Source organism: Caretta caretta, chromosome 6 (assembly GCF_965140235.1).
Source record: "Caretta caretta isolate rCarCar2 chromosome 6, rCarCar1.hap1, whole genome shotgun sequence".
Lineage (NCBI taxonomy): Eukaryota > Metazoa > Chordata > Testudines > Cheloniidae > Caretta > Caretta caretta.
Window position 1 is genome coordinate 73,555,801 of NC_134211.1, and position 14,786 is coordinate 73,570,586.

The 14,786-nt window shown below is 43.1% G+C and overlaps 1 protein-coding gene across 13 annotated transcripts in view; it reads right to left on the reverse strand.

Moving 5' to 3' along the window:
• Window positions 1-14,786, reverse strand: part of RYR3 (ryanodine receptor 3) — a 564,793-nt gene that overhangs the window by 17,525 nt on the left and 532,482 nt on the right. For all 13 annotated transcript variants that reach the window (XM_075129723.1, XM_075129725.1, XM_075129722.1 and 10 more), the window contains 4 exons: window positions 8,660-8,702; window positions 7,980-8,107; window positions 4,674-4,734; window positions 3,049-3,195 (listed from right to left, as the gene is read on the reverse strand). In XM_075129723.1, the coding sequence (XP_074985824.1) occupies window positions 3,049-3,195; window positions 4,674-4,734; window positions 7,980-8,107; window positions 8,660-8,702 (379 nt within the window). The remainder of the gene's footprint in view (window positions 1-3,048; window positions 3,196-4,673; window positions 4,735-7,979; window positions 8,108-8,659; window positions 8,703-14,786) is intronic.

Genomic DNA, 14,786 nt, shown 5'->3' on the forward strand with positions numbered 1-14,786 from the left:
TGAAATGCCAGCTGATTTGTGAAACTGGACATGCAGCGAACATATCAAACGGTGTGAAATGTACTTTATTGAATTAACTGATATGGGCTTATTTGAACTGCTTGCTATTTTAGTACAGATTATTGTTGCCAATATTCTGTCTAATAAGCTGTGTTATTGATGCCATCTGCTCTAAAATTCCAATGAGACAAAGAGATACAATAGGTAAGTTTCTCTCTTTCATTACTGAGCTGTCGAAAACAGCAGCATTTCAGGTTTAAAATTCTTACTCTTTAGCAAATCAAATCCTTTTTGAGCAAGAAAATTCAGCACATAAAGAACCACTAATATATTACTCATTGGTAGGGCCCTACGAAATTCATGGCCATGAAAAACACGTCACGGACCGTGAAAACTTGTCTCTCCCCGTGAAATCTGGTCTTTTGTGTGCTTTTACCCTATACTATATAGATTTGACAGGGAAGACCAGCATTTCTCAAATTGGGGTCCTGACCCAAAAGGGAGTTGCAGGCAGGGGGGTTGCAAGGTTATTTTTTTTGGGGGGGGGGGTCACGATATTGCCACCCTTACTTCTGCGCTGCCTTCTAGATGGCCAGAGAGCAGCGGCTGTTCGCCGGGCATCCAGCTCTGAAGGTGGTGCCCTGCCAGCAGCAGTGCAGAAGTAAGGGTGACGATACGTTACCATGCTGTCCCTACTTCTGCATTGCCTTTGCCTTCAGAGCTGGGCTCCGGGCCAGCAGCTGCCACTTCCCAGCTGCCCAGCTCTGAAGGCAGCGCCCTGCCGCCAGCAGCAGCACAGAAGTAAGCGTGGCAGTTCTGCAACCACCCCTACAATAACCTTGTGGACCCCCCCCCCCGCCACAACTCCTTTTTGGGTCAGGACCCCTACAATTACACCACTATGAAATTTCAGATTTAAATGGCTGAAATCATGACATTTACGATTTTTTAAATCCTACCGTCATGAAATTGATCAAAGTGGACCATGAATTTGGTAGGGCCCTACTCATTGGCGTTGGAGTTGTGGTTTTATAATAGTGGTTTTGGAAGATTTTTATATATATTTAAAAAGCACTGTAGAACTGATATTACTATTTAAAATGAGGGGAAAAAATCAAGCATTTTAGTTGCTTTTTAAGTGAGCAATTTATGCAGATCATTGGGCATATTTCTAAAGTGTATGACTCTATTTAAAACTCTGTTCATGTCTGTGCTGAAACCAACGGTGACGATCTTAGCAGTGCTAACACTTGCTTGTCAGGGAGGGTCGTCCCGGCAGGGTTATTGAAAGTTGCGACCTGGAATTGAAAGCTGTTTCATCAGCACACACAGTCTCAGAGTTTCTGAGAAATATCATCGTAATAGAAATCTGAGAAAATATATCAACCACGGAATTAAAATATTAATCGGTAACACACTAGGGGTAGCCGGACTATCAGAGCTACGTAGGGGAGGGCGGACCAGAGTTAAGGTCTCATTTTTGAGTCAGAAGTAGGAAGGAAGCAGGAATGATAAGCTTCTTGTGGAGAGTACTGGGTGTCATGCTCTAGCAATTTCCTTTTCCTGATAAAGGAAGGGGCTGCATCTAGGTGTCCTCTGCTGAAAGAACTGATCAGGCCCATGTATGGACTTCATGGAAGATAGAAAGATTACAAGGAAGTTGGGAATCTCAGGGCACTGTTATTCCCCTAAAAAAGAAAGCTGATAGGTAAGGGGTTGTTGTTAGGGTATATTAGACAGAGGATAAACATTCAGTATGAAAGTTACCTCATTCAAAGCCTTCCTTCCCTACTTAAAGAATCACTTTCTGTTTGACAGAGGTAACACTGCTGCCTCCCGCCTCCCGCCACTGCAGGATTATCCCTTGTCATGTGTGTTAGTTTCTACTAGATACTGAAAGCAAATCCCAGACATGCAAAGGTGGGGACGGCCTGGGATACATTTTACGGCATTTGAGAAGGGATGGCAGGAGGGACTGTGGTGTGCATGTCTGGAGCTAGGGTTGAAACCAGGTAATGGAAGGGTATATACAGGAAGGAATTTTTCAGGGGTTGCAGTGGGAGGCACCTTAGTGGGAGTATGTGAAGAGCACTCTTAGTCTGGGAAAAGACAGATAGGAGGGAGATGGTGACTTGATAAATTACCTGTGCTTATGTTGAGGTGATGGCTAGGAAGCAGGTCAGATGACAAAGAAGGAGCTGTGTTATTATAAGGTATCCAAATTGATTTTGGAATCAGATTTGTATACATCTGAATCCAGCAGGCCACATTTGTGTAGAGATTCCAAACTGCAGAATGGTTGTATTTCTAAATGCATTTAGGAATGGCTGTTCCTTTCCTCCCTCTTTTCCAATGTCCAGATGGCTATGTATTGTACGCTGGAAATTTTTAGCATTTACTGTCCCATGGGTATAGGATTATAATAAATTCTATATTTAGGACTAAAAGTGTGCAGGTATTTTGCAGAAGACACAGTAAGGCATATTCCTTGCCCCAAATACTTACCATCTAAATGAAAGCACATTCCAATAGCCACACCATCAATGTAAAGAAATTCTGAATAGAAACTACTGTGTGCAGGAGTTCTTTTTTCAAAACCTTCAACTGCCTTCTTAAAACTTTTGGCATTTCTAAATAGTGTAGGTCATTAAGGTCCACATAAAAGGACCAATTCCCAACAAAATAATATCTTTTTTTAAGATAGTGCTGGTAAATAAAAGGTAACTAAAACCATATCAACATTATTTTTTGCTGCTTTGCAACCTTAAAATGTCAAATCATTTGTATTAAACAAAGAAATAATGTGTCCAGCCTGACAAACATTTACACCATGTTTCTGAGAATGAGATTTTAAGAAGCAGCTGAATCATAACTCTTGAAACTAGGAGGCTGTGACACTTATATTATGAAAAATATCTGTTAAAAATATGTAATATTATCTAATAGAAAAGAGTCGCATTGGTTTCCAAGGTATATTATAGGACTACCATTTTTGTTCAGTATAGTTATGAATGGTGTTCATTTTCAGACTACATATACTGCACTCACCTGTTTGCCATTGTGAGTTACAGAAGACAGAATGGTTCGTAGAGTCTTGAAACCCATAGCAATATCCAGCAAGTGAGCAGCAAAGAAGAAGTTGTTGTAATGGCCAAGGATAGACATAGTTGTGTACCAAGCTAAGTACAAGAAGGACTACAGAAAATGTGAAATGTTAGAGAATATTAACAGTTACTAATGTGTTTTACTGGATAGTGTACATCACACACACAAAATGAAACTCTGAACTGTAGGCAGTGATCTAATGGTTTGAGCTTTCCAATCGTAAATTAATCTGGATTTAGCATCTCCATATTTTTATGCAGAAGAACTGTGTCTTATTCTTTGTCTCCAACACACCCCACTACTCTGATAAAAAGATTTGCCGTTTAACCTTGGAAATGATGCCTTTGACATTTACTTTAAATCTTTCACTTGATTATATTCCTCAGAACAGATTAATTACTAAAATCAGAATTCCCCCGGCTCTTAACACTATCTTGTTTTGGTTGAGAATATTATACAGAGCTGGAGAGCTTGCTATGCATTCTGAATTTCTGAAGATCTGATGCTTCTGCAGGGACTAAGACAGCTACAAACACAGCATAAAAGCCTTAGGGAGAGGGAGTGCCTCATAAGCCACTTCATCTGGCTGACTCTTAGGGAATGGCTACACAAGGATAAAAACCCCACAGCTGGCCCAGGTCAGGGGTTGCGGGGCTTAAAAATCACTATGTAGATGTTCAGGCTCAGGCTGGAGCCCAAACCCTGTGACCCTGTGTGGATGGAGGGTCTCAGAACTTGGGCTCTAGCCGTTTTTATCCCCACAGCCCAAGTCAGCTGACCTGGACCAGCCATGGCTGTGCTGAGGGTCTTTTAGCTCTGTGTAGACATACCCTTTGAGCAGTATTGATCAGACCTGGAGGAGATATATACAGCCCACATTTGCAAGAGGGAATTTTAAGGTGATTAGGGACCTTTAGAGATGGTTGTGGGAGTTAAGAAAGGATTCTAAAGGAGTCTGAACTAACCATTGACCCCTACAGGTGGTCTCTGCAGGTCAGGATTAAGACAGAGCAAGTGTTTGAAGACACTGACTGTGCTGTACCTATTCTGAAGATAGAAGGCTTTGGTCTTCAGGCTATCAGTCTGGCAACTTACACAACCCCCCAAAGTCAAAATTAATCAAAACCCCAGAATACAATAAAAACTCTCTTAATATTATTCTTTTTAACACCATCCAATCATTATTATTAATTTCCAAAATCTTGTATTGCAATTATAGTATCTCCTGAATATTGCCCTATGATGTCAAAAACAAATATTCCCACAGAGAATTTAACTGAAAGTTGTTGGGCTAAGGTTAAAGACAGAAAAAGAACAAACTTTTTATATTGATTGAATAAGTATGTAGCTATTAATTTATCAATGTATATGTTATTTTTTGCAGGTTCTTTGGTTACCCACATATGCTTATTTCACCATACTCAAGATAATTGCCTTCTTATCTTACCCAATTTTATTTACTTCTTTATTTCTCTTTATTAAAAAAGTGCCCAACTATAGCTTTGAGTGCAAAATACATATTTGCATTTAGAATAAACGAAAGTCTTTCTCTAGGCTAACATACTTACATTGTCAGTGAAAACAACTCCAAGCTTCCAGATGTGGTACTTTGTATCAATAGAGCTTAACCTATGGAGTACAAATATTTTGAACCTCATAAATGTCAGCGTTAAGTAGTTGATAACTACAGTTACACTCCTTTCCTTAACAACACAAACACATCTTCACATAATGGCTAAACATTTTTCTTTCAGAAAATGTAACTAGGATCTTTCTGGTGGTTTATATGTATTTATTTTTTGTAAGCACTGGTACATGCTGGATAATTATTTTAAGACTGATGTGCAGGTCTCTCTATTTTAGAGAGCATTCCCTACATTTTCAAAACTGTATTGAGCGTTAGCCACAGAGTTCCAATAGTCTCAAGAGTTTCAGAAAAAGTATTACAGCTCTACTTTGAACGTATAGGCTGTATCTACACTGCACAGTTAAACCGGGTAGTGACACTCAGGTCTGGGCACCTGGGTTAGCCTACCCCAGATGTAAGCATCCCACATCCCCACTTCAAAGACATACCCACAATACTGTGTCCTTGGTCTTTCTGCACTCACCCAGGTGTGTCTTGGGGCACATCCCATGGTTCTCTGTGCTGAGACACACTCAGATTCTTTCCCAGTCAACTGTGGCATTTGTGGAAGAACTTGTCTGTCCTTTCGGGGGAACTGTGGGAAGGGCACTGGAGGACTATCAACACGTGAGTGATTTAGCTTGCATTCTCACTGCAAATTGGGTGGATTCCTGCCTGAGTTAAAGTGGAGCCCAGGTTCTAACACACACACCCTGAGTCAGGTCTGCTAGTGCAGGCTTAAAGCATCTCTAAACTCAGGTCAGAAGTTTTTCTGTGTAAATGGTAGTGGGTGTTAAGGTTAAAACCTGGGTTACAGTAAGCCCCACTTAAATGTGTAGTGAAGACATACCCATTGAGATTAAAGTGCATGTCAAGATGCTTAAATGTTGAGGGTTTGGAATTGTCTGCAGCAACAATAATAAATATGACACTCTTGTTAATACACTCCAGAATATTAATCTTTTTCACAATTGCATCACTCTGTTGACCCATATTCAATTTATGATACACTGTAACCGCCAGATCCTTTTCAGCTATACCACTATCTAGCCCAAGGGCCACATCTGGATGGGGAAATTGTATGCAGGGCCATGGATGTAGGGCTGGGGCAGGAGGTTGGGGTGTGGAGTGCAGGAAGGGGCTCAGGGCAAGGGATTGGGGTACAGGAGGGGAGCAGCAGGGGGCTCAGGGCAGGGCATTGGGGTGCAGAAGGGGGCTCAAGGCAGGGGGTTAAGGGGCTCAGGGTTGGGGGGCGGGGTTCAGGAGGCTCCGGGGTGGCAGCAGTGTGCAGAAGGGCTAAAGCAGGCTCCCTGCCTACCCTGGCCCCATGCCGCTCCCGGAAATGGCTGGCATGTCCAGCAGTGGCTCCTGGGGGTGGGGTGGGGCAGGCGGCTCTGCCACGCACTGCCCTCGCCTGTGGGTACCAACTCCATTGGTCCCATTGGCTGCGGTTCCTCATTCCCAGCCAATGGGAGCTGTGAGGGGCGGTACCTGCAGGCGAGGGCAGCGCACGGAGCCCTCTGCGCCCCCCCCCCCCCGCCCCTCAGGGGCTGCAGGGACATGGTGCCAGCCGCTTCTGGGAGCGGCACAGGGCCAGGACAGGCAGGGAGACTACCTTAGCCCCGCTGCACCACAGGGCTGGCAATGCCGTAGGTTGGACTGAAAGTCCTGACAGGCTGGATCCGGCCTGTGGGCTGTAGTTTGCCATTCCCTGATCTAGCCAGTTATTCTCCATTTTGTAACTGTACATTTGATTTTTCCATCCTAAATGAACTACTTTGCACTTATCTTTATTGAATCTCATCTTTTTGATTTCAGACCAATTCTCTAATTTATCAAGGTCATTTTGAAGTGTAATCTAGTCAGTGCAGGAGCTGCAAAGAGAACTCAGGATTCTTCCACCCTTCTTTTTACTTTGCTATTAGATCATCACCTGTATTATAATAACACAGAGGTACTCAACTCTGAAGAATTTTAGACACTTCAGAGTTGTAGAAAAGGCACCAAACTACTTCAATCTTACATCCTCACGTGACATTTTCATAGCAATTTCACAATGCCAGGGAAGGATGACATGACAATTATTTTGCAGTTCTCTGCACTTCCTTCTTTCTATGCCCCCCTTTTGTGGTTGTCAGGATGGACAGGAATGATCACTGGCATGCCTATCCTTTTGCCCAGCACTTCCCCACTTGGCCTCTATGACAGAGGTGGTTGAAAGTTGGAATTCCTGTTCAGCAGGAAATTCCAAAATTATGGAAAACATTTGTTTCATTTCACAATGAAAAGCAGAATTCTGAAAATTTCCTGCAGAAGGGAAATCTGAATAAATTTAGTTCTGAAATAATCAAAACATGTTATTTTGGAAACTTAAAAATAGAATTGATCCTGGGAGACCAAACTTTGGGGCTCCTGGTTCAGCAGTCTCTCTCAGGGCTTCTAGGCTCCCTGTGAGCCCCATCAGACTGATCAGAAGTCATAGCTGAGTTGGGAGCCTCAGAGCTTGGGAGCCAGGGCTTTTAGTTCTATAGCAGAGAGCCTAGACACCCTGAGCCCCTCTCTGTGGCAGGAAGCATGGAAGCCTTGAGAGCCCCCAAGCTTTCCAGGCTCCCTGCTGCGAAGCCAGGAGCCAAGCCCCAGCTAGAGACAGGATTCTGTGGCAGGGAGCCTGGCAGCCCTGAAGTGCCTATCCCAAGATCAGTTTCCATGGCGGAGCTGCCCGGGAGCAGTGGACCCAGGAAGTGGGAGTCCCCATCATTCCATGAGGCCAGCTGGCAGGAAACCAGGCAGGTTTCTGACAGAAAGTTGCCTGTGGTTTGTTGGAAGTGAAACATGGAATATTTCATACTTGAGCAATTGGCATTTTCTGAAGAAACCTGTACACTGGAAAATCCCTGACCAGGTCTGCTCTGTGATCAGTGCTCCCTTCCTTCTGACTGAGACAGGGACCCTTGGACACACGTGCAGTGAAGTGGGAAGGCTGTGTTGGGCCATTATTTTAAGTGGTATATGTACATTTTTTAAAAGCTAGTTTATTTTACTTCATTACTACAAAGAAGCCTTTACCATGTGGATTTTTAGTACTGAGCAAAGTATTGAAAATACACACACTCAACATATCAAATCTGTTCTTATCTTTAATTACGTAGTGGTAGCAACAGATTAAAAATCCCTTCCAATGCTGATTTGTTTGAAATCAGCTAAGGTCAACTGCTTTTTTTTAAAAAAAAATCTCCAAATATCATACCATGATACAAGAGATGCTTCCTCTGGTTCAGTCTCTTCCACTGGACTGAAATCAAGAGCATTTTTGTCCAACCCCAAGAGTTCAGCTATGCGCTCTGCTCCATACAAATCACCATATTTGTTAATAACCTAAAAGGGGAAAGATGAGCTTCTGGTCAGGACAAGACACTGCTGTCACATCCCCTTCACTTTACCCCACATTTGTCAAAAAATTTAAAACCTCAGTTTTCCAGGACTGGTACTGCAAGAACAGTGAGAACTCAGAGAGAGAAAAAGCATTTAAAAAAATGAAAACTAGAAGCATAAAAGGCTATTATCTAAAGCTTTGGTATAATTTAAAGTAATTTGAGCTGGCATGTTTTTCTTTTTTTAGGGGGATGAGGGGGCTTTGTATCCTAATGATGACAATGGCTGTAAATTAGAACTGCATGGCTGATTGACAGCACAAAGTTATTTAGAATATATGAGTCTAGGAATTAAGCCAAAGCACTCTCTCTTCTTCCTCTTCCCCCACCCACATCACAACTGACTATTCCCAGTAAGATTTACCATAACTACGAGTTCCATGAAACAAAATACAATTCTCAAACATTTGTATGCTTATACCACAAAAATACAGATATTTGAATTAAATACACAGTATATTGTCTTACGTTAGGCATAATAATATAAAGAACCTACCTTCCGTTTTACAAACTTGTCCCAGTAATTGTTAGGAAAGGATCTGCATAGATAAAAAGTTCTCAAGTTATTTAACACATCAATGGAGGCAAAAAACAAATAAAATTCTTGCTCGTGGTAACGTTTTGTTACAATGTGCTGAGCAGAACTACTATTCATGTCAGTGGGATTTGTGCAAGGACAGTAACTGGCCCTCACAAATTGTAATTCACTGTAACATCAATGTCTCTTCTCGCTTTTTCTCTTTATACCATCCATGTAAATACTTACTTATCAGCGAAATATAAAGGACAGACTGCTGGTTGCTTTCATTTAATGCTCACCATTACCTGATATTGTGAAGGCTGCCATAATAACATCCTTCAACACTAAACAAATCCGTTTGAAAATCCTTCCTAGCCCCCACCCACACCCCAAGATACATGCATGAGCACAACCCACATTTGCATTCTTGGAGAAGATAAAGAGGTTTCTCAATGCAGATGACTCTTTTCAGCATGTTAACCACTATAGTAGCCTTGATTTCATTTCTATCCATGGCGGAAAACCCAGAAATAGACATTTTCATGGGGACATGTAGCACCAGATGTCACAGTGCATTGACGCTATAAATATAAGGATGATGATTTAGGTTATGTTTACACTTAATGTTGGTGGGGTGTGATTCCCTGCCAAGCAGACATACTCGGGCCAGCTCTCATTGAGCTAGCACACTAAATAGTAGTGTAGCCACAGGCAGTGGCGAGGGGCAGTTCTGCCTAGCCATCCCGAGCACAAACCCAAGAGGTCCAAGCAGGTTTGTACTTGGGGTGGCTAGCTTGTGCCACCACTCGCCACTGCCCATACTACCATTGCTACACTGTTATTTTTAGTGTGCTAGCTTGATGAGAGCTAGCACAAGTATGTCTGCTAGAGCTGGGAATCACCCCCACCCCCACATCCAAGTGTAGGAGTAGCCTTAGATGAAGCAGTGATTAGTTGTAATTGTATTCTCTGATGGTACATCATCCTAACTAAGGCCCTACTTAACTTGTGATATTGTGGAAATTGCAGATTCTGCAATATTAGGCTTCCACCACAATTTTGACAGTGGGAGCCCTGGCCACCAAGGGCTGAGAGCGGGAGTCTGCACTGTCAGCCCAGGGTGGGCACTGTCTGCCTTGGGCCCCTGTTGTCAGCCCTGGGCGGCTGACTGTTGGGAGAGCCCGCTCTCAGCCCCATGTTCCCGCTGTCAATTTCAGCCCCCAGCTCTCAGCCCTGGGCAGCCGACAGTGGGAGACCCTGCTCTCAGCCCCGTGTTCCCATTGTCAGCCCCGGGCTGCTGACAGCAGAAGCCCCCACTCTCAGCCCAAGGTGTCCAACAGTGGAAAATCACGGGAAAGTAATATTGGACATCATTACTGCAAATAACAAGGTCTGTTATTGTTTTTCTGCAATTTTCCATGGCTTGTCCACAACTCAGCTGCAATTTTTTGACAATCATCCCGCAATTCAAGTAGGGCCTTATTTGTAGCACTTACCACTGTTGGGTCCAAACTCCCAGCACAAGGCCAGATAGAACACTGACAGCTCTCTAATGTTATGAAACCTTACTCCAGCAGGTGGCGTGCCCTTCAGAACAGCCATGTCCCTAGTGTCCCCAAAAGACCGTTCCTTTCAGGGAAACTGAAAGTACTGTGTATAGAAGGGTACACAAACATGGAGTTATAAAGGTTACAGAATCTTCAGTCACCAAAAGGTGGGTGAGGGGTGAATAGTTCTCCTAAAATTGCCTCAGCAACAGATTCTGCACTCTTTGGACATTATTGAACTCCCCAAGGTCTTCATGAAATAATTTTTTTTAAAGAATAAGATACTGCAATAGCCACTGGGAAATATGTGTATCTTGAGCTGTAACAGGGGGAAAAAATGTCTTCCCTTCATTATCTCTAGTGTCAGGAGAGACAGAAGTATGGATTGTTACTTGCACCTAATTGACCATTTATGGTTCTTGACCTTTTTAGGGATGGCAGTGGCCAACAGCCCCTCATCATCAGAGTCTTGTTCCATATGATCACATAGAATCAGGGATTTTTCTCTGCCTCTCAGCCTTGAATCCCTATATCTGGTAGTATTGTTCATGACATAGTAGAGGCTGAGAGTTTTGTGTCTTTCTGCACCTGTGTTGTCTGTTACCTGGATGTGGGTTCAAGTGTCGCTGCTTGTTTTGAAAACTCTAAAACCTTAAAGCACAGGTTGCTTCAGATGCAGTGGACTAGTTCCATAATGACCTGTATCTTGTCTAGGGATACCTTGAATTGAACTGCATTTATCAGAGCGCCTACTTCCGTATTTTATCTCATATGATATGTAAAAAGTTCATTAAAACATACAGAAGGTGTTGTGTATACTGAGAGAATCATATCTTCAAGTACATTGAGGTGACCGACGCTTGAGATCCACTTCACATCAAGACCAAATTTTAGTCAGCTGAAAGTGGTGTTCATCTTTGATTCAACTGGAGTGGTGATGTAGCAGGAGGAGTACAGACTGTACAATATGTTCTTTGAGCCCAGCTGACAATGTCTAACTTCTTAGCGCTGATTCTGAATGCCTTAACTGCTTGCTTTCAGGAGGCAAAGAAACATGTTGGAAGTCAGTGGGTTCCTTGCTCTGCAGTTGGGAGGAGGTGAGGCCACCCTCTCAACATTGGTTTCCAGCAGCCATAGTGTAGTGGGTCAAAGAACTCAAACGCTCATCCTTAGACCCGAAGGCCCCTGGTGACATGTGCATGTAGATATAATTGGCAAATTTGTCATGCTCTTCTCAGAAGTAGACAGTGTTGTGGTCACATTTATCAGAAGGCGAGATAACTACACTTGGGATTTTTTTACGTTGCTTCCTCTCAGACACTTCAAATCTTTAGGATGAACTACTGGCAAAAATAAAATGTGCACATGATCTGGAGAGAGAGAAAAGTCTGAGGATAGGGAGGCAAGGAGCCCTGAGGCGTCTTTGCTCTCACAGAATAAAAAACCTAGAGGAGACAGAAGAAATCATGATTTTTTGTTTTCTAAAACAGCCACTGAGTCAAAAGAAGCACCATGAATAATTCTTATATTTGGAGAATAAAAGATTTGCCTGAAAAAATATTGCTCAGCACCCATCCATCTAATACAGCTGATGGTGCAGGACTGCTGAGATAGTGTAGTGAGCTTCTTTATCAATAGAAGTCAAAAATGAACTATTGTTAGGATCTCTAGGAACAGAGGGCATGTCTGCATAGCTCCCCTGTTGGAGTAGTAATGGCTCAGAACTTTAGAATAATGGGAGTTCCTGTCTGGCAGTATGGACCCAAGAGTGAGGGGTCTGTTGTGGTAGATGTCTTTTACGAAAGAATGTTACACTTGTATAATAATTATCACTTTAAAGAATTTCAGTGGGTTTTCAGTCAAAGAAAGATGACAGTCCTACTTAACAAAGAAAATGGGTTAGTTCTTAAACAACATATGACAGGGAAGTAGATAGACTGGATGGTTTAGAGAACCTACAATGGCTCACACAGCTCTAGATAACTCATCTGAAATTGCCTTAATCTGATAGTAACTGAAATTAATAATCTGAAGGCTGTTCACTGACTATGTAAAAGGTTTTAGATCAAATCCTACTTGATAAGTCTCCCTCTCACACAAGTCACCATTACAGTTAACAGTAAGGTCTTGTCTGCACGGTTGGCAGTATGTTGTACGGCACATGTACATGCCACAGTGCAAAGCATGTTGTGTCCACACTGTGATGTGTAGCTATATGGAGCACTGAAAGGCTCTGGCAGGCGGCAGGCAGCAGGCAGTAGGGAAAGGTTCTGGTGATGGGGAGCTGGTGGAGCCTTTCCCCGCTGCCTCCCCCTGCCAGAGCCTGCCCCAACAGCCACAATTTGTCACTCTGGCAAGGTTCTGGCAGCAGGGAGGCAGCAGGACACTACACTGCTAAAGAGAGCAGTGTAGATTTGTGAGGCACTGCTTGGGCTTGTAGAAAGCTGTGCAGGGTATATACCCTAAGGTTCTGGTGTGTCTTTACTCATCTAAGCAGTGCTTCACAGTCTATAGTGCTATTTAAACCCATGCTAGGAGGTGTGCAGTGTATGAACTCTACACATCACTGAAAGTGTAGACATAGTCTAACTGGCTTTGGTGGTAGTTTCAGTGAAGCCAAGATGCTCCCTCCAGCACAGCACTGACGTAATTTGGTAGGACAGTTTGGGCAAGCTTGCATTGGCACTATCATTGCTGTATTGTTTCTGTGAATGCATAATATATTTCAATCTCTTAATGTATTTTATAGAGATGTAAATCTGGCATGCTTCAGGCACAACAGTAAACTTGGAAATGAGTTTTCTTTGTAAAATGAGATAGTAAGTAACCACCATCAGTGGTGTCTGTTTGACAAGGGCAAATTATCTGTGGCTTGTCAGAGCCAGTTCAGATTCTAGGTTCCTCCTTCTCACTCACTTACTGGCATGATGACCAATCACTATCCAGAAGTTCTCTCTTTGTTGGGTTTCCTCCTCTTGAATCTTCAGTTTGACTCCTTTGATCTGACAGAAATCTGTTAGCCTGATCTACCTTCCTAAGGAAGAAAGGCTTTTGTTGATGCCCTCATAGGATTAGCCTGTAGATGGGAATATAATTTACCTTTCTGTGATTTGACCTGAGACAGTGCATATAATGATTTCGGTTTAGTAGCACCATATACAACACACCATAGGGCATGAGAATAAGACTTGGAACTGAACCAGAAGAAGGAGGGGATTGCCTAACCTTTCAGCTACTCCCTCCTAAAGGAGAGTTGCTCATCTAAACCATGCTCTCAGCTCTCTGAAGCCAAAGGATGGGTCTATACACACCTGCACATTTGGCCCATAGTGCCTAGTGAGAATGTAGGAAGCACCTTTGCAAACCTTGTCCACTACCACTTCCTTTCTCTGACCTAGTAAGTGGCACAGCTGAAGTGGAATCAGTTCTAAGTCTCACTGTACAGGAAATTAGGGCACCTGGACTTGAGGGCAATACTCCTGATGAAGGTCATGGCATAAGGGCAGAAGGATTCTTATCCCTTCCAAGAGCATCATCAGTTCCATATGTTAAGATAGCCTTGGCCAGGACAATCAGGATTAAAGGAATCCCATGATGAGTAGTTTTCTTTAGGACTCTCCATAGGAGTTGGAGGGGAGGAAACATGTAAGCCAATGAGAAGTTCCATGAAATGACAAATGCATCCTGCACTAGCATTGCTGGGTCCAGACAACCATTGCCAAAAAAGGAAGCACTTAGCATTGAATTTTGTTATGAACAGTTCTACAATGGAGATTCTCCACTTCTTATAGCTACTGGAAAACTGCTATGGACAACTCTCCTGGGAGACTCTCGATTAGTATAACTAGCATGCTGTACAGTTAAGGAGACCTGGCTCAATAAGATCCCTTATTTCATGGAAATCTTAAAAGTTCTTAAAGTTTTCCTCAAGAGTTTGAGGCTGACTCAGGGAGAGCCTCTTTTCCCTGTGCATGAACTGCATGAACTGTTCTGTCTGTCGCAGCCCCAGAGACCATCTCAGCCACTCCCTCACTCTGCAGCTGTTTGAGAGAGAGTCTCAGCTCCTGCAGGTTACCTTCCTTCCTCCCTATAGGAAGGCTGGGCAGGCTGGCTTTGTCTGACACAGGCCCAGAAATCCCTGCAGTTGCTGTCTCATTCTACTAGGTAGTGAACATTTTTCAGTGAAAGCAGAAAAAACATTTATGCCATCCATGGGAAAGCATTAATCCATGAGACATGGTTGAGGTGTTTCAATCCTCTTCCTTTTATTTTAGGCTTTTCTGCTCAAGACCTAAATGGCAGCCACATGTAGCTGTGGAGGTTGCCTACCTGCATGTTGCTCTGAGTGAGGCAGAAGTGAAGCTGGAGAAGCAGAAGAGGGAGCCCTAAAGAGCAGGAAAATACTAGATGGTCATCACCCTGCTTGCCAAAGTGAGGGATGAAAAGAAACCTAGTGTTTGCGCTATTGTGGACTGAGCCTCAAAAATGATGTTTTTAAATACTTTGCACTCTTCTAGAACTGCACGTATGTTGTTGTTTCTCTCAGCTCTGCAAAT